Source organism: Nothoprocta perdicaria, unplaced genomic scaffold, assembly GCF_003342845.1.
Source record: "Nothoprocta perdicaria isolate Ctin4 unplaced genomic scaffold, notPer1 scaffold_44, whole genome shotgun sequence".
NCBI classification, from domain to species: Eukaryota; Metazoa; Chordata; class Aves; order Tinamiformes; family Tinamidae; genus Nothoprocta; species Nothoprocta perdicaria.
The window spans coordinates 2,416,481-2,437,133 of NW_020455688.1; the positions used below are offsets into that span (position 1 = coordinate 2,416,481).

At 42.3% G+C, this 20,653-nt stretch overlaps 1 protein-coding gene across 1 annotated transcript in view; it reads left to right on the forward strand.

Annotated features, from left to right (window-relative positions):
* ATXN7L1 (ataxin 7 like 1) overlaps positions 1–20,653 on the forward strand; it is a 97,536-nt gene that overhangs the window by 35,497 nt on the left and 41,386 nt on the right. The window contains exon 3 of the mRNA XM_026046403.1: positions 2,054–2,158. Within this exon, the coding sequence (XP_025902188.1) occupies positions 2,054–2,158 (105 nt within the window). The remainder of the gene's footprint in view (positions 1–2,053; positions 2,159–20,653) is intronic.

The window sequence follows — 20,653 nt, forward strand, 5'->3', positions numbered from 1 at the left end:
TTGAGGTTTTTGCTTGTTTTACTGATCCTTGTGAAGAGGATTTCGTTGAAGCGTGTGGTTTGGGCTTCAGCAGCACTAACAAGCAAAAGTTTCATTAATTTATTCACTAATTATTTCATTAATGAAATACTTGAAGCTTACATTGAATTTGTTGATACGCTCATGTGTTAGTAATGCATTTGAGGACTTGGTTAGCCCAAGGACTAACACTGGTAAGAGGTGACAATTAGTTAATGTTTCTACTGGATCTCAACCTGGTTGAGGTCTGGAGCAGYTCCAGAGGAGACTTCTGCTTCTCTAGGGATACAGAAAATGTTCACATCTGATCACACTATAACTTACTTTAGGGTCAGCACTGCTGATTCTGCCCAAGGATACTGGAATGAGATGTTTTTGGATCTGACTGGAGAGGTTGCCCCATCCCTGTGCTGGTGTCTCATTGACTGAGGACACTTGTTGCCTTCTCCTTCCAAGAGCTGAGGAATGGTTTTGGGTTTCCTTTGTGGGTACCGGTCAGGGCAGAGATAATAAATAGGGCAAAATGATTAAGGGACTGGAGCGTCTATTGTATGAGGAAATACCAAGTGAGCTGGGCCTGTTTAGCCTGGAGAAGAGAAGGTTGAGAGGGGATCTGACCAATATGTATAAACACCTGAAGGGAAAATGTAGGGAGGAAGGGGCCAARCTCTTYTCAGTGGTGGCCAGTGACAGGACAAGGGGCAATGGGTSCAAGYTGAAACCCAGGCAGCTCCATGTGCATGTGAGGAAGAACTTGTTTGGTGTGAGGGTGCCMGAGCCCTGGCCCAGGCTGCCCAGGGAGGCTGTGGAGTCTCCTTCTCTGGAGATCTTCCAAAGGCGCCTGGATGCYGCCCTGTGCCCCGTGCTCTGGGTGTCCCTGCTGGAGCAGGGGGCTGCACTAGGTGATCTCTAGGGGTCCCTTCCAGCCTCAACCCTTCYGTTGGGGTGGATTCTGTTGGATTCTGTCTGTGTGAATATAGGACAATATAATTCAGAGTGTTTGTTCTCAGTAATATCTAATGAAATGAATGACCAATTTAAGTTGTCTCTTGAAAGCAATGCCTATTTTTAAAGAAAAAATGATTGATGCCCAGAGCTTACTGCAGAAGCGATGCTTAATCACTGAGGGGTGTAGCAGCCCTGGCTGCTGGGCTGCGGTTAGCAACTCTGGGTGCGGTAACGAGGATTCARACGAGTAGGACAGAAGCAAGAGCGACATGAAGCAAGAGCCACGTGGTGCCTGAGCAGCGTGTCAGCTTGTCCTTACGTCGTTGCAATGCAGAGTAACACAAGTTAACTCCCTTGTAATGCTAGAGCTTTTAAGCCTTTGGTGTAATTAAAGCAACCCCCTTTATTCCATGTTTGTAATGGATTAAGATTGCATGTGTTGCATTATTGTATCTCAACTGCAAGTATTAATATCTCTAATCATTTGCTTGTCCCCGTTGATAGATTTTCATGAAATTCCTCATGCCTTCACTGAGAAATACCTCATTCAGCATCTTTGTTACTCCCAGAGCCACGACGTCTGCGTCAAATCTGGGGTGCTCTTGCTGACTGTATTTAAGCTGTAGTATCTTTGACCTYGGTCAAAGAACTAGCTTTTAAGCATGAATCTTTCTCTGACAATATATAGTCAAGCTTGGAATATTTTAATGTGTGTAACTCCTGCACCATGTTCTCCAAAATGACCTTTAGCAGAGATGTTAAATGACACATTATTTTACTGTTTCTACAGCGTAGAACTGTTTAGTCTCCTCCTTTGCAGTCAGTGTTAAGACAAAGATGTTCCAGCCTGTATTCTGGCTCGGAATGAGGTGATGTGATTGCATCTGAAGTGYAGGAGACTTTGGCACCCAGAAGAGGAAATAATTTCTTAACCCAATAAGAAGCTCTTATGGAGCCATGTATAAATTTGCCTTATATTAATTAATATAGTAATAGTGGCCCTACCGTGTTTTCATTTTTTTCTTTCTTAATATATTCTTTAAAGCAAAATTTCTAATTCTTGTATATATTTTTAACTTTCCCACAGATATGCACTTATTTGGCCATTATCCAGCTCATGATGATTTCTATCTTGTAGTGTGCAATATCTGCAATCAGGTAGTCAAGCCACAGGTTTTCCAGTCGCACTGCGGTAAGTGAATGTTTTCTTTCCTGAATTACAGTGCCAAAGCAGCGTCTGATTCTCAAGAATCATTGCATATGATCATGATAGAGGCAATTCACATAAACTTTTGTGCTTATCTGGGGTTCTTTCCACAGAARACATCAGGAATGCCTTCAAATAGGCATGTTTCCTGTGAAGGAAAATAAAAGAGTAGTTACAGAAGTCGGACTTTTCAAATCGAACAAATTATAGTAAATTAACCTATTACAACTAAGAAATCCTGTTAGTTAGATACTAGCTAGGTTAAAACTGTTATGGCATAAGATTGGATTGTCTTTTTATCAAAGCTGTACAATGAGATCTGTGATACAGATCTGTGTTAACTAGAACTTGGATGTAATGATGGGTGATTTTAAGATGGAATTTACAGATAGGGGTTTATAGAATTTATTCTTGTGTTTCTCGTAGGGTTTAATCTTTTTAATGAATGATATAGTAAGTCACAGTCATTAACTTTCTCTTGAAAATGCTAATTTGAGAAGCTGCAGATACGTATTTCTTAGAATGACAACAGCAAGATTACAATTTTTAGATTTTTTTGTAAGTAAAGCTGATTTAGTTAGAAAAGGGATTTTCTTCATTGTTTAACAAACTGTTTGTAATATACCCTGAAAAACATAATCCCGAGATCTGCTTTATTTAYTATTTGTCCAGAAGTTGATTTCTGTCTTTTTAAAGGATTGCACAACATGACTGAAATGGCTAACTTGGTATGGATTTTTGATTCTTCTTCTTAGAAATTCAGTTCAATTATGTTAGCTTGTAGGCGATTGCATAATACTGCATGGTAGCTAGTCCCGATGACGGGATCGATGAATTACGTTAAGAAGGTCAAAAAAAGAATCACCCTGAAAGATTTGTGTCTTTACTTGCTTGAACACCACAAATAGACTTCACAAATCCTGTGTCTCTTTCACTCCTCTTGGTAACAAAGCAACTCAGTAAGTGAAAACATAAGTGGAATGAACAGAAAATGTGGAAGTTTGTTTGCTTTGGGGAAGAGATTACCAAAATATTACTGTGGTTTTGTATGGATGGGCGCTAATACCCAACCAGAAGCAATTGCARTCATGTAGAAAGGCAGTTATGCTACTCAGCAGTACCTTTGGCCTGGATTTAAATGCTTGTGAAAAGGCAAATTACATTTAGTATTCAGTGAATAAGAAAAGATCTGAAAGCATCAGTATGCTGGGAGAATGGAATATTAATTTAATTACTTGGCAGGAAGAGAATCCAGGATTTTAATGAGTCATTTCTCTTAAATATTTATTTTTCACACATAGTTACATATGTGGATTCCTCCTGCTTAGATTCAGGTATTTTACAGTTCTCTCAGTGACAGAGATACTTTACGGCATATGGCCATAAGTACAGTGGGTACCAGGCCCTGAATTGATGCATTAATAAAAGATGTGCTAGGGAAAARTCTCCCTAACAGGAATGATGCTGAATTCCTGACTAATGACCGCTGAAAAACGACTTGCTGTAGCCTTGCAGGTGATGCTTTCTGTGGCCATTGCATGTTGGTTTGGGAAGTAGTCTGAAAGTTGGGCCTGTTTTCATGCAGCAGGCCGAGAGAACRACTAGAAGATTGAAATGCTAGCTCGGTGTTTTGGTGTCTTTATTGACTTGCTTTTTAGCAGATGAACCTAAAGCTGTGGGTTTAGTTTTGGTGAGTGAGTTGTAGCTTTGGATATGTTGATCCCCGTGTTGAGCATGGGTGACACATCCCATGCTCACAAGGCTGTGTGTCAGCCAGAATGGTAATAAACGTCCCTATTAAGCCAAGGTTTACACAGAATACAGAGGTTTTCTCCCCACTTTCTGTCCTGGGAGTCAAGTTCCTCATACGGGCTGAGCAGCCATGATGCCCCAGCACACCTGGCAACTCTGACACCTGTACAGTTCTTGAGATGTAGCTTGCTGTCTTGAAAAATGTTAGGTTACAAAATAAGTGCAATCGAAAAGGTAAAAAAAAAGTGTCACTGAAAGGTAAGCAACGTAAGAGTTTGGGCCTACAAGTTTATCTGTAAAGTATGAATACAGGATAGGAAGGAAGTAATAAGGGTCTAAATGACAGCTGAGTGTCAGGCAGGAATTAAGAAGGCCAAAGGAATTGAAATTATCCAGCACCAACTGGATAGCAAAAGATTCTTAAGTCTGTACAGTAGTCTTAAGTACCTACAAACAGGCAGTCTGAAGAAAGGTCACAAGATTTTTGTTTATTAGGAGCAACTGAAAGGAGCTTGAAACTTTGCAGAGAGCTTTTGCATTTGCTGTTATCACGCAGAAGCTTTGAGTGAGACTCGCTGAGATTTAGTGCTGCTGAGAAGGATGGAGGATGGAGAGCAGCTGGGGTGACACAGTGCTAGATGCAGCATCCCCTTCATATAGGGTATCAAGGTAGGATATAGGATACCTACATATCACTGCAGATAGTTGCTTCACTTTAAAAATATTATGGTTAAGGTAATAGTAACTTAGCTGATGGTGACATAATAGTAACTTAGAGGGCAATGAGGCACAGCAGRCTAAAGGTGAAGGCAAGCAGAGCAATACCCCGTGCTCTGGGTGTCCACGATGCAGCAGGGCGTTGGACTAGATGATCTCTAGAGGTCCATTCCAGCCCCGACCATGCTGTGATAGAGCAGGGGGTGTGCTGCAGAGGGGAGAGCTGCGAGACTCCTCTCGAGCTCCTTGGAAGTCACCAGTGAACACCAGTGCTGGTCTGTGGCTGCAAAGATCCCTGAATCCCTTGGCTGCCTTCGCTCCCCAGTATTTCATTGTGCAGTTTCTTTTGCTTCATCCTTGTTGTCACAGTCCTGGGTTAGGCTGGACAGCTGAGAGTTAAGGGCTGAATTGCTTGCTTTAAAAAGCTAAGCTCGGTAAGGACCTGAAAAGCAAACAAGGCAGCCTGCATTAAAAGAACTGGGAAGCAGTGAAAATAATTGATAGAGGGTGTTATCCCCTTGAAGACTGTGTTTAATCTGATCAGCCTTGTTCCAAGAAAGGTACCCTGGGATGTGGCTGAGAGGCCTGTAGAAGAGTTTAAAGATACGGATGGAATATTTTCCTTAAAAGAAGCAACAGAAAAGTCATGTGCAGAGAAGTGTATAAAAATTCAGAAGACAGAAGGGTTGTTGGAGGCCTTGGTGATTATTTTAAAACAATTCTTCTTTAAAATGATGAAACTGTTTGAAGTCCTGTGCGTTGTGTAGCTGACACACATCCACTCATCTCAATAAGAACTGAGTAGTAGGATCTAAAGAAGGACTGGRCATCCTACCTTAGTAATTAGATCTGTATTTGTATTATCTGCGAAGAAAATGATTTAAAAAAAACTTGCATTAGAAAACAGATGAACTGCAAGCTGCCTGGGGCTGGGATAATCTCTCGTTGTGTTGTGTGCTACATATGTATTATATATGTTGTGATATATGATATCAYTGAGAAAGGGAAGGGGAAGCTTTCTGTGAGACACTGGCTCTGCTGCAGTCAGGAGGCTGAAGTCAACAAATCCCTTCAGCGCAGGAATATTTGTCTTCCCCTTTTATTGAGAGCTTCATCACCTGCGGAGCATGGGAATCCGTTCGATGGATGAGGTTTTGTTTAAGTAGGTCGTGCAGGAATGTGCCTCTAATGGCTGGCACTCAGTGGACTTTGAGGTAGTTTAAACAGTCCTATTTACTGTAAAATGTATGATTTTATGTGTCTTGGCCTACAGCTCCGTAGCTGCGAAGGAGACGAGGAGAGAAGGCGTGAGAAGCCACCACTGTTTTCTAGCTCCTGAAAGCTCCATCATTGCGACTGTAGGGATCCATCCCACATGTCCCACGTGTGGATTCCTGCCAGTATCCCCAGCAAGATCCGGTGCCTCCCCTCTCAGTGGGGATTCAGGCCCATGCCACACAGGCCCTTCGTGTCTCTTGCTTCTTTCTAGTGTAACCTGCAGGTCTTGGCTTTGGGGCAGCTCTGGGGTGCTTAGTTGAAGGAACTCTTGTGCCTTGTAGCACTTCTCTTGTTGGCTTTCACCTCTCTGGAGCTTCAGAAGACCCAGTATTTCGTTCATCTGCAGTTTCTAGATGTGGCAGCTGCCCTTGATGGCACAGGGGAGTTGTGAAGGTGGTAGAGGCAGATGTTGTTTAACTTTTAAGGGCTGGATTCCTGCAGTATCGATCAGAAAAGAGAAGAACCTGTTAGTGCTTCAGGCTTTCCGGATGGAAAGTAATGCATCTTATAACCCTAGACCAGCAGTAACCAGCAAGGTAAAATAAGCAGGCCTGGCTGCTTGGGGATCTGGCTTGGTAGATTTGAGAGCCTTTGAATAAACACAGCTTAACAGTGGGCTTTGCAAAGCCCTAGGCTCTAGGTCGACCAAAACGGAAGTATTTTTTAAGAGCAGTTTCTGTATCTCTGGGATCAAGATTTACATCCATTAAAGGATTAAGCCATTCACATACATGTGGCATAGGGCCACCTGCAAGAGAGGGTTGGCTTTATTATAAAGACTGCTGAGAAAAGCTATTAAAGAATCAAATGATTTCTTGAGGTCATTCAGTGTTGCTTTACAATTTGATACGATGTATCAGAGAATTAAAAAAGGGGATTAAAATAATGTTGCTTCCTTCTGAACCTGCTTGTGCATAGAGTAGCACCTTCAACTAACTTGTTGCAGTGGTAAAACTTAGATTTTTTTAAAAAACAAGAGGAACATAAAACTGTATTTATTTCTCCATAAGACAATTGGAAATGAGACGTCAGCCTGGCTGGATGGTGTGTAGGAAACTTGCTGCACTTGTCATGTGGGGTATTTTAGTTTAATTTAGAGTAGAGCAATTTGTGGGGCAACGGAGCATCTCTGAAGCGCAGCATTGGTCTCGCTTTTCTTGTATTATTTTTTTTCTCTAATATATGTGTGTTCTATCCTTTTTTTTTTTCAGGATAACAATCCATGCAGAGCAGTTTGGCCATATTCTCTCTTTTTTTTTTTTTAACTCAAATTCTTTCACAGTCTGTCTGTTATTTGTTAAAATGGGACCTATATCATTTCCCAGGAGATGATTCTATGTTCCTTTGCCCTAGAGAGAATAAAGCTTCACATTTTATATTATGTTGTCTTTCACTAGACTGAAGAGTGTCAAAACCATTTTTCATTATTTTTCAAAAATATTCCTTACACTAATAGACTTGCTAACTTTGGCCTTCTCCTATTAAATCTCATATAAAAACGTAGTTCTGAAATAGTGAAGGACAAGTACTGTAAATATGGAGAGCTTGTCAAATTAATTTTACTTTTAGTATGAGGAAATGAATCAAGGAGGAGAAAACATAAGAAGGTGAAGTTGGAGGGGATTCAATTTTAATTAAAATGTTAATAATTTTTAAATTATTTTAAATAAGGTAGCTTGGCTAAACAATGACTGTAGTAGAACCATCAGAGAAAGTTTCAAAACATCCTCTGAAACAGTTTCCAAAACTGTGGACGTGGGGTGAGTAGTTCAGAGCTCCGTTTGATGCATAGAAGAGAACAGTCCTGCTYGGCTGAGGAAAAACAACTGTGAAGATCAGTCGCTTTATAATTTTTGGTTTTATTGCATGTTCACTGCTATCTGCCCGTCCCGTCTCTCAGGTTATTCCAACATAGGATTCTAATTAAGAGGTAGACAGTCTTATTGCAAAAAATGCCATTCTTTGGTTTTCATTACTTTTGAGTTATGTATGTTCCCRTGATGACATACTGGGGTCCTCGTGGAGGATGGAGAAGGATATTTCCTTCTTATTCCCTTTTTTTTGGCTGTATAAGCATCATTTAAAAAAAAAATGGAGAGAAAATCCTCATGGAGCACCAAACAATATAAATCAATTATTTTCCCTTTCAGATCGTAATTATTTTTATTTTTGGGTTTTATGTTTCTGAATTAGGCCGTCAGGCTGGGTACTTTGCCGTCAGGCTGGGTACTTTGCTCTGGGATAGCTGCGTGTTACAAGCTAAAGACCCACGATGTCACGAAAGAAGGTTACACCTATGGTCTGCACAGGGGTGATCTGCTCGACAAGAGCTGGGGCACAGCAGCATCTCACTTGGCACGAGCATTTTGGCATTGCTCTCACTGTCACATTTGACGGATTCGTCTCAGTTTTGCTAGTATATCCAATTATTCAATGCCGTGTTTTTATTAAATACAGATATTTGGGCGTTTGTCACTGTTTTATCGGCTGCATTTGCCCTTTTCGCAGCACGAGCGCTCTGTGCCCTTCGGGGACAGCGGCGTTTTGAGTGCTTCTCCCTTCTGCTGCTGTCATTTCTCACAGCCTTGTCAAAACCTGTGATAGGGAACAGTTATTCATCACTTAATTCTTTGGATGTCAGTTACATGGTTAGGTTGCATGCGTAAGAGAATTAAAGTAATGAAAATTACTGCCTTGTGGCAAATATGGCAGCAGTTGTTCAGTGTTAGCGGTCGGTCTGACAGGAACCCCAGTTTGCTTTTTCTTTGGGAGGGGGAAGGACTTTATTTTGAGTTTATTATGAGTATTTTGCTTACTCGTTTTAGCTCTGTGCAGTTGTATCAATAYGCTGATTTTTGCCTATATTCTCACTTCACTCACTTTAAACTGCATGAAACGGAGGCYGCTGCATCACCCCTGTGGAAATTAAATAGTCACAGAATTAAATAGTCAAGCCCTGCATGGAGAGTCCAGGTGGAGTGAATGTCACCCTTGCAGAGACCAACCTMAAACAGCACAGCTTTTGAATTAATTGTCCCTTTCCCTGTGGACCCGGTTGGAATGATGCATTTTTAGACTGTCAGAGCAATTCTGGGACCCCTGAATAGGTCTAGAAATGCAAACTCCATCCTCAGTTTAACCCTTTGGAAGAGCAGCTCTAGACCTTCACTGCTAGTAGACTTTGGCCAGATCCAGAAAAAGTGCTTAGCGGCCTCAAAGATAATCAGGTGAATTTTTAGTACTTGCTTCCAGTTGAGCAATAAGCAGAAATCCTTCCCAGCTGCATATGGGACATRTATATATATTATGTAAATTTATGTTTACATATGTATATATGTATATAAAGTATATGTGTATATATAGTGTGTGTGTGTGCATATATACTTTTATTTTTTCCTGCTGTCATCCCTCTGCTGCTGACTTGTTTGTTGTTAATTCATCATCAGGGAGAGAGCTTAAAGCAGAGAATTCTGGACAGAGAATAGATGCCTGGTACCAGCGAGAAGCATCTTTGGGCTTTGTGAGCTTCCCGTTTGCAACTTAGGTATTTTAGAACTTAGCAAGGTTTTCTTTCTTCATAAATGGATGAAATAGTTTCAGTAATTCCTATTTTTTTCATTCAGAATATTCGTTGAATGCGAAGGCTCGAACGTTTTGGGACTGTTTTGCTCTCAGAGGCTTGTGCATCAGGGAACGGGGAATATTCAACAGCCATGGAGCCTTTTTTCCCTCTTTTCTATTTAGGGTTCAAGCTAAATTGAAAAATGTGGAAATAAAATAATGATTAATTGTCCTTTCCCTAATCTCCTCAAGTAAATTTTGCCTCTTAAACTGTTCCTTAATTCCAGTGCTGCAATTTTCTAGTCCTGATCTTAAATAATTCTGCATAGGAAGTGAGCTTGAAGAGCAGTTACAACACTGGGAGTCATTACTGAGTACTGCGAGTGTGTTGGTCTTGCTTAGGGATACACTAGTTTATAATATGCATTATCTCTTTTGTATAGGGTATATATCTCTTATATAGAGTTTGTGTTAAATGGCAGAGCTCCTGCTTGAGCTGCTGGGTGTTGTCACGACACTGATGGGAGACGGGGATCACTGGTAATTCATTTCAGGCAAGATTTTCAGAGATGGGGTTTTAAATAGTAACCAGTGGGGATTTCTCTTGAGGAGTATCTGTTTATAGAGCTCAGCTGTTGGAGGTTGAGTGTAGCATTAGGCTTAAGTTTAATCTCCTGTGTGCCGTCATGTACAGGGCTGAGCTGGGTGCGTCGCTGCCGCGGGGACGGCGCGGGTGGCAGAAGGGGACAGTGGGGACCTGCAGGACACCTCGCAGCTGGGAAGCTGCCCAGCACTTCCCATCTGGACCCGTTCAACGGGACAGAGCGGGAAACAGGRCCGGGTTGGTCCTCCCGGCTGCCAGTGCCTTGGTGTGGGCAGTGGGGAGAGGCAAGGAGAGCATTGGCGCAGCCTGCTGCTTCGCACAGGCTCTTCTCATGCCCCAAATGCTGCTTCCTGCYGCTGCTCCTAGCACCTATGGCCTCCATAGGGTGCCGTGCAGGAGACAGCAGCCTCTCCCGTGCACGGGGGCGATGACGGGTGCGAACCGACCRTCGCAGCCGGTGAGAACAAACACGGAGCTCCGGTGTGAGCGCTGCATGTGTCAGCATCAGAAGCAGTTAGGTGAATGCCTTTTATGTAGAATACATTATTTTTATGATTTGCTGCTTAAAACATATATATTTTTATATATATATATATTTTTTTTTTTTGTTAACAGAGGGAAATGCAACTCTGATAAGCTGGTTAGCACCAAGCTGGCAAATCTACTCTGAACACTGCAAAACGTGTATCTAATAATATTTATTCCAGATTTTTGTGTGCCTCCTTGATTTTGAAATATTTCTTCTTGTTTATTTTGGTAGGATTTTTATCCTCAGATATGCAAGCGTGTGTGTCACAATTTCATGTTTAAATCCAGCGAGTTGTGTTTGTTTCATTGTAATGGTAGCRTACAACCTTTTGGTGCTTGAATAGTGCCAAATAGATTCAAAACATCTTATTTGCATGCATAAAATACTGTACTTAAAATTCTCATCGTTGCAAACATAGCTGAAGCTCCTCTGTGTGTTGCCCATTTCACAATCCTGTAGCGTTTCATATAATTATGCTAATAGCTTAATGCTATTCTGTTCAACTAGTAATATTAAAGTAATAATTGTCATAATATAATCCAAAATATTGAATTAGCTCTTGTTCCAAAATATATTTGATCATTGCAGGTATGTGAGAAGCACTGTAGGCTTCTGCTTCTTTAAAATTGCTGCATTGATCTAGGTAATGAATTATGTTCTAGGAGACATTAATGGAAGAACTGTTTAAAACATGTTAGGCAAAAGCTAATGGGCAACTAATTCACCTCCTGAGGTATCTATTTTGCTCTTGTTGCTTCARTTTCAAATATTTGATTCAGCTTCCCACACCAAAACCTACCCGCTGTAAAGATGCCCAGCTGAAATCTGCCTTGCTAGCTATTTGTGTTTGTGAAACTAATGATGCTGTTAACCAGGAACATTCTCCTTAATTAATGTTCTCAGAAATAACAGATTTTTTCCCTCTTTTTTTGGATACACTTCTTGTTTCTGAGAAGTAACCTTTCAGCATGCCTAGCATCTGCTCTACATCTAGAGAATATACCCGGTACCTTCCTTGTATAAAATAGCAATATTGTTGTTTTATACAATTGCTTTAGTTTTCTACTCTCTGAATAGATCATGTTCTATAGGGTCATCTCCTGTTGAGTGTATCTTGCATGTTGTGCTTTACTAATATCTCATTGCTGGGTGGTTTTTTTTCTGTTTGCTTTTGGTTAAGCGATAGAGTTTTAAGGTTTTGCTGACTGAAAAAGTCTTCCCATGTTTGTGAGGAGAATGTTTGCAGGGAGGAGTCCCGGTTTTGATGCAGCATTTACGTTAAAATCCTGAATAAGGAACCCCTCTGTGAAAAAGGCTAAAACACGAAGCAGTTCTTGAGGAGCAGTGAAAGGTTTCTCTTGATTATACATATTTTCAGTTTGATTTGGTTTGTGTTTGATTTTGGTTGCATAGCATGAACATTATCCAGCACAGGCTTGCACTTATTTTAAGGTCTGTCAAACTTTGAGTAGTTCTTCAAGTGTCCAAGTAAGCCTGAAGAGGTGTTTCTTGTTCAATGGCATGAAAACTATAAGAAATGGGCAAGAACTTTTTTTTTCTTTATTTTGGTAAGGATATCAGGGCACTTTTTTGTTGCTGTTTAATCTTTCTGTGACTGCCTGAAGCCGGCTGCACTAGTGGGAAGGCTGCAAGAAGGAGCAAAGCTTCTCAGCCTGTTTGCACAGGCAAGAAGGGCACATGCAGGAGGCAGAACCCCTCACTTAAAGCTGTAGAGAACCACACGGTGCATTTTGAGTAGCTGGGGTTTTTGTTGTYGTTGCTGCACATTAGCTAAAAGCCTCTGTGAAGTATTACAGCCTCGGTGCAGAAACTATCTGCAATAAAACAAAAGAGGATGTTCTCAAAAATAATTTTGCGGAAGTTCAAATCTATATCAGTGGGCATAGCTTGGTTCTAAGTCACCCCATAACAGGCCAACCTTTCTTTCACTTGCCTAAAATAAAGCTTCTTTTCCATGAGATGAATATAGGAACTGCAGCAGAAGTCTCAGCCCTGTAAGTAAAAGGCTTCTTGGGTCATTCTGCAGCTGAGCAGTTTTATTGATACGTTGCTTGTGAACTTAATGCAAAATTTTAGCAGCTAGCGTCCTGTAGGAAGGATTTTCAAAACTTAATCATATACTGTGTTAAGAAATAGCACCTTTCATGTGTGGTTGTTTTTGAAGCTGGCACCCACCGGCAAATAATCCCTCCCTATGCACTTCCATGAGAAACGGGCATCATTATCCATAATGTGCTGTTATCACCCCTCCAGGCTGCCCAGTCCTCAGCGGTCACTCGCACGGAAACTCTTTGCGTCTCGTCACGTGTGTTTGTGTCTCACCCCCTTCTGATTTGTTCTGAAGAGAGGAAACCAGAAGTAAAATATTCCTTCCCTAACCCTCAGAACTTTTAGACTTGCTCTCTGCAGTTCCCATACCTCATTACTGCATAATAATAGTTTGGAGACCATAATTTTGTGTACAGTATGACTGTGTGGGGTGTTTTTTCCTGTTTTTCTCTTCCACATCTGTTACTTTGCATTTCTTTACACCGAATTTCATTTGCTATTTTATTATGCTATTCTGTACTGCAGCCAGATACTCCTCTTTGCTTCTCTGATTACTGAAAGTCTCTTACTAGGCACCTGATTCCTTGGATCATTTCTATATAGGCTGAAGATTTCAGGCCCTAATACAGACCCCTGGTTCAGAGGACCTGTGGCAGGAAGGAGACCACAGTAATGGGGCAAGCAGTCACCTACCCAGGGGCATTTGAATGGCTTCTCAGTACAAACATACTTAGAAAAATACTTGGCTTTTTGATCAGAGAGGATTTTGGAAACAAACGCTCCCTGAAGCAGGCCAAAACAGGTGGTTTTACAAGAAATGTAAAGCCAGGTAGAGTCAGGAAATAATAAATTAAAAAAAATATATATTAACTGTGTGATCAATTTCTATGTTGATCAGTGATGATCTGACCTATGCTGACCCTGTAAATGTGAAGGCATTGCAGGTGCTCTGACAGTGGATTGCAGTGGCTGGTGCCTCCTCATACCCGCCTCGATCCAGTGGCTCCATCCGGGACCAGGATCCATGGGCCGGACGTGCCCGGGGCTGAGTGCTCTCCAGCGGGTGCCATGATGATCCTCTCGTTGCCCTGCCAAGGTCAGGTTCTTCTCTTGCCAAAAGGTGAAAGGGAGGAAGAAGAACTTCGTGACTTGTCCCCAGAGCAGAGAAAGGGCACCAAGCTGGCMTGTGTATGTGTATCCAGTCCATCTTGTGTTCACGGATTTGCTTATATGCAACATTATTTTTATAAACTAGGGAAACAAATCCATAAATAATAGACTGCTGTGTCTTATGGGCATTAGTCTTTTCATGATTGCTGCAATATTTAGGAATGAATCCTTTGTTTTTGAGTTCTTGGAGACAAAACTCTGAAAAGTTTCTATTTTACACTCAACACGTGTCAAGTGCAGATGCTGCCTCTGAGCCAGCCAAGTTCATCCTCCTTCCCACCTTGTTTTATCTACGTGCTTTGCTGTCTTCCCAATGTGGTTTGGCTCGGCGCTCAGTAGACTGGTATGGACGAGGGAGCAGAGTTGAGCTGCTGCTCTGCCCTCATGTGAGGGTGCCCGGTCGTCTTGGTCCTCTGAGCAGAGGATGTCTGATGGATCCTCCCATCATCATACAGCTAAAAATCAAAGGTAAAGGCGGATTTGGGAAGTGCAGGGCACTTCTTCCCTTGCATTTCCCAGCTGGTAGAGATTGGCCAAGTGGCCTTAGGTCGCTCCTACTTTGCTCTCAGCGGCGGCTGCTCCGGAGTCCCTGGCCTGGGGTGGTTTCATTTCCAGCTGCTGATCAGGAGAGATCACAAAGTTGGTGTCAGCGTTAGCAGCAAGAGCAGTTTCTAAACAGTTTTTTCTTGCTCACAAAAAGAGCCATGACAATTTTAGCTGCATGGTATCACTCGGACGTAACTAAATTAAACAGTACTTGGAACTTAACATGTCATGGTCGCAGAAGAGAAATATAGAGACAAATATGTTCCATTAAATGCTTTTCCATTTGCTTAATACAACACTTTGCATTAACCATTAATTATTCATGGAGTAATATATGCCTTTATTTTCACTTCAGCCCAGTCACTCGGTTTTTGCTCCATGGATCTGTTTTATAAAAAACAGAACAAGGTTTTTGGTTTTTAAGCTGAATCTTAGTGTCATTTTCGTGGAGTTGCCTTGTGACTTCTGTCCCTGTGTTTTTTGAAGTATGGCATCTAATGCGGCACGTTAAGATTGGAATGATGCTTCAAGGCATGCAAAAGAGAAGAGAAAGAGCACAATGTAATTATTTTGCTTTAGTGCTTCATGCAGGTTAATGCATCTATTGGAAAGTCTCAATTAAAGCTAACCGAGAAGCAGGCAAAGCAGGTGGCAGTTTTGTTGGATGACAGGAAAAATAAAAATATCATGGCCACTGCTTCCTCCTTCTCACCTTCACTTTGCAGCCTCTCCTCCTTTAGCCCTGGCCAGGCTGGCTTTGGAGGGATGAGCTTCTTGGCCAGCTGTATTTACAGTGCATCTCTCTTGGGCTGCCTCTCACATTTGAATTTCGGTCTCGCTTTTCACTTGTTCACTTCTGTTTCCAAGGGCTCACCCCTTGCCTGGGTCATCCCACTGCTCAGATGCTCCCAAGTCTCTGGCTTTGGAAGAACTGCCCACTTGACTCCTTCATTCGAGCAGGGCGGTGCTTTCTGGAGAGCAGTGTCTGTGGGGAAGAAAAGTCATTAAAAAAAATCCCTCCAATCACACCCCCTTCTGTCATTCTGCTCTAGAAACCTCTCTTTGAGAAAGKCTTTTTCAACGAATCCTGCAGCTTGATGATGCAGGTCTACTTGTGTATGATATTAATAAATAAATAGAGGGAAATTATTAAGTAAAGTTTATCTGAGTTTGTGAAGTGATCTTTTGGAGTTTGGTGAGGTATAAAGACAGGATTTTCTTTAAATTTTCTTACTGTGAGCTTTTAGAAACTTTGCGTTCTTAGGAGGCAGTACAGCATCTGCCTAAGAAAAATTCCTTCCCTTAATGCTAGTRTTTTATAAGGGATAAGCCATATTTCATCACAGGTGATTCTGCAGGGCAGACAGGATAGACCTGAAGGTACCGTCCACAATGTGGCTACTCTAAAAGTGGCTGCAAACCCAACATGTAGCTGCTTAAATACCTAATGTTAGTGAAACTGATAGAGTTGATGGTTGTTCTATGGCAGGAGAAACTGGATGAGGTAACATGGGGCAGCGCAACAGGAAGAGGTTCAGGCCTTGCTCAACTGCCAAAGGAGGCTCCGGGTGGCTCCGAGTGAGCCCTGCAAACTCGGATGGGGTTTGAAAGCACTGTTTCCTCCTGCTCTCTGACTCCTTCTTCTTCTCTTTCCCCTCTTCTTTCACCTGCGACTCTCCTTCTTACTGCATTTCCCATCAGGTGTTTGCATTGTACATGAGCTGCCCGAGTGCCCGAGATGATATATTTTTTGTTGTTGTTTTAAATATATATATTTATACACACATATTTACAAAAACCAGTCTGCTTTTTTTCCTTGAGAACATGATGCTTAATTAGCTCTGTTAACCTAGAGGTGTTGCTGGGTGAACTTGTAATAATTAGTAACTTGTTTAATTTTGTAGAATAGAAGCTACTTATAGTAGTGTATTTGGAGCTGTGCTGCAAATTAAAATACTTCTTTTTATTCCTGTTCTGTCTTTGTAAAATCCTAAGAGTCAGCTGGAGCCTGGAGCTGTAGACATCTGTATGCAAGTTAGCCATCCARTATGTGCTTTAAAGCAAGGGGAATTTTCATGGAGTTGCACAGACTTCTTATCAGCTTGTACTAATGAACAGGTCAGCATTTGCACCTGTAGAAAACTGTGTAGGGTTTCTCTGTGGGCTTCCTCGCCTCCTCCTGGGGCATCCTCACCTGCCCCACGAGCCTTTATTGGCATTTGCGGTGCCTCCCGCGCTGGCCACACGCTGCCTTCCCTATTGGTCATCGTTGCCTTCTCTCTTGCTGCCTGCACAAAAGTAGCTCTTCTAAAGGTGCTATTTTTAAAAAATACGAGTTCTAATATCTCATTTTGGTAGTACCCTCTCATAACTGTGGGCCAAATCTTGGTTACTAAACACTAGTGGGTTTTACATGGAATAAAGATGTCTTGCAAAAAAAAAAAAATCACCAGTTATTTCCCTTAATCCAGTTCCATTTTTTTTGTTGTTGTTGTTGTTTGCCACTCGACCACAGATTCCATTCGCAGGTTTGGGGAAGTTTGAAGGCCTGTACAGAGCAGGGAATATGCTGGTTTCTCTGGAGCTGAGCATACTTGCCATTGCAGCTGGCTGCCTCATGAAAATAACTTGCATTCCTTGAAATATGAGGTTGTACAAATAGCAAAAATGACCAAGCAATTTTAAAATATAACCCCTACTGTTACATTATAATATATTGTGTATTAGTCAAAATTAATCTAAATGAAAAGTACTTATTGTAATGCTGTCTAGTAGTCTTTTTATTAATGTGCACTATCCAGCAGCAATAAAATTCTCCTAGAGCTGTATCAGTTAATTTTTGTAACTTTGCTTGTCCTGCACTTGTTCTCACTGCACGATTTCTGTTGCTTCAGTGATCTGTCGTTCCATAGGGCTTAAAATATTCACATAATGGTGCAGGAAATACAATAACAAATATGTTTATCGTGCAAATGAACACATTTTATACTTTTTTTTCTTTTGATAGACAACAGCTTAGCTGCTTTTTTCTTAATGCACGTGTACTGGTTCCCAGAGAACTTACAAAGTAATTTTTTTGTTTTACTTGGTTTCTGCGAACTCTCAATTTAACTAAAAACGGACTTCTAGTTGACTAAAAAATAGTGCAAATGTTGTATTTCCAGCTCACTTTTTTACTTTTAATCTTGGGGGTAAAGTAAAATACCAGTATATTTATTTTGAAATTTAGATGCTGGACCATTTTCAGCAGTGGAACTAGGTACTTGTGCCCTAACAGTTGTGAATTCCAAGTTTAGCAAATTGTAGAAACATTCCATGATTTTCCTTGTGCCTTCTTATTACTCTACTTCCCTAATACCCCAAGGCATCCAAAAACAGTAAGTCTGAGCTGTTTTAAAAAGTCTCTTGAGGGCCTTGCTCGCTCCTCCCTTCCAAACCTGGCTTTTCTGCCACACTTCTTTCAGGAGGACAAGGAGCCGGGTGCTGTTGTCTCTCTGGGGGAGCAGCTGCAAAAATWGGGGGTGTCCGAGGCATTGGCCGGTCTATAGGATAACAGAGGTATAACTGAGTGTCTCTGTGGAGTGTCTGTACTCTCTCTTGAGATATTCACCTGTGTTTGGTTGATTTGTGAAGTTCTGTGATGCTTTCAGACTGGCAGAAGTGTTCGATAGGCCCCAAACACCTTGCACGGGCTGGAGTTTGAAAATTCGCCTGACCTCGGGGGGCTGGAGCTGTGGGTTGGTGCTGGGCATTCCCAGGACTCTGGGTCCACGCTCCTGTGTTTCTGCTGGCAGTGTTGACCTGCAGAAATGCTCAGGCAGAGAGTTCAGGCAGCTCTTCCACTCTGCTCTACAACTGCTGCCCTGCCCAAGAGCTCTGGCTCGGCCCGCGACAACCTCGGTGGGATTTAGAGCCCCTTTTCTGTCCCTCGGTGCTGAAACACCCTTGGCAGTGAAACACCAGAACCCGATGTGGGCCTGTGTTGAGATAAACGGGGGCTTTCCAAAGCCGAGCCCCACGCTCAGTGCAGCGGCTGTGCAAACGCACGCGCTGCTGCCTCCTTTCCCTGCCGGCTTCCTTTCCTGCCTGAAGTCTGTGCTGTTGTTTGTGCCAGCGCTGGGACTGCTGAAGCTGCTGCCTTGCTTCCATGTGGAAAAAACCCTGCGTGTTGACCTACCTAGCACTGAGGAAAGAAAATGGATTTTGGSAACTATTTTAGGCCCACACAAGCTTTTGCAAGAGGCATCTATTTTCCCAGCAGATTGGACGAGGGTTTCTRCGTTTCTGAAGGTTTGGACCCTCAACACATTCCAGGCTGGGCTGTCCCTTTCTGCCCTAGGGGCCAAGAAGTGTTCCCAGGCTCTAGTATTTTGAAGCAAGGAAACTGTCAGATAGGAAAACTGTCCGTCAGGAAACAACTTACATTTTTAAATTTGGGGCTTCCTGTAGAAATAGCCGTAGAATTAATCTTTTGATGCACTGCATAGAAGGCTGCTAGGAGGTGATGCTAGCTTATCTACCTGCCTTKGTTTTAATGGCAACAAACGCGGCTCCAGGAGTCTAAAACCCAGCTATTTTCCGTATTATTTACAAATAATTGTATTTCTAACTTGTTTTGCCATGTTCCCATTTTTCTTAATTTCAYGTGTAACAGCGCAGGCCGCCTGTGTTAGTATGGCAGTGTGTAAAGAAAGTCACTGCACAAAGTTAATCCATTGGTAAGGAAAGTTACTGCAGTCTTCAGCTCCCCCGAAGAATCCCTTATATATAAAAAGTTATTGATGTTCTGATAAATTTTCCTTTTTAGATTTAAAAGGGAAGCACTTGGTTTTAACTACCTGAAATGCTGGGACAGGTGATTTGTTGATGGATCTCTTGAGATGCATCCAGGACGCTGTCAGTTTTCCATATTTCAATATTTGATATCTTAACCAAAAGGTGATGTTAGCCTTGCTTTTCAGATAAAGGTTTTTTAAGTTCTTGTAGTGAAAGTGTCRTGTTGTGTTTCCTTTTGCTCGGTTATTCACGTGATCAGTAGCTGTTGTCCTTTTTTCCTCACAAGACTGTTGCACTGGTTTGCTTATACGTGAAAGTCAACCCTTCCTTCACACAGCCCTCTGTTATATTTTAGAGCTGTGCAGGCCATTTCAGAATTTTGTTTTGAGCTGCAGTCGCATGCTCACCTTGCAGCAGCCTTGCTTTGTAGAGGGCTCGTTGGGCATCCAGTTTTACTCATTACAACCAGCACTTTTATCATTTTATCATCATCATCATCACTTATGCATTTTATCATCATACAGTTTAGTGCATTTTCTCCAATCAATATGAATCTTACTTACCTGTCTTACTATATATTTATGTATTATTTACCTGTTATTTCTGTTCCTATTGCTTATTTTACTTCTGCGTATTTCTCTTTTGCGTTTTTATTTTGTTTTCCTGTTCCTTGGTGTGTGTGATCGATGCTTCTGTGGGAGGTAAGTACCTGCAGTGAACGCTTCCCTACGCCGAATTCCCGCAAGCACTCGGGGTTATTTTGCTCAGGGTAGGTTCGTGCCCCGAGTGCTTCATCAGCTTTTCAGGCCACACCAAAACAAGCAACCAGTCCACGGGTTATGGACCCTTGTAGCTGGTGTGTTGGCTTGGTTCTGGGCTCCGTTTTGGGTCCAATGATCCGGGATATCTTGAACCCAGTTCTGGCTCCTGTATTAAACAGGCATCCCGTGCAAGTCCAGCACAGGTTGGTATTTTTGGCTCTTCTGTTTCGTTGAGGTGCATATTTCAATGAAGTACCCCCTCTSCTGCAATTGGAGCTGCTTCTGCAGTGAGAGAGCAGGGGGACTGTGTATTTATACACATCTRTTGTGTCCTTCCCCTGGCGGATCACATTCTTTCCTCACCTTTTTAAATATTACAGAAGCAAAACTTKCTTGTGGTGTAAAAATGGCCCTTAATGGCCCGAGCTGGGCATTCCTCCAGTTCCAGAGGCTCCGAGCCTTGCAGGGCGAGGGATCCCCAGGGAGTGGGGCCGCCCGGGCTCCCGTGTCGTGGACACGAAAAGCGGCTGATGAGGAACTCTGTGCTTACGCAGCAGCCGCCTGCAACGAGAGCYTCGTTCTGACACAGTCCCCTCGATCGCCGCTTTTTAAATATAGGAGCCTCGGAAGCGTAATTCTTTAGTGCTTCTGTAATTGTCGGTTGCTGCGGGCAGTTAAGCGGGGTTCACCAAGGGCCGGTCTGGGGGGCGCGGGAG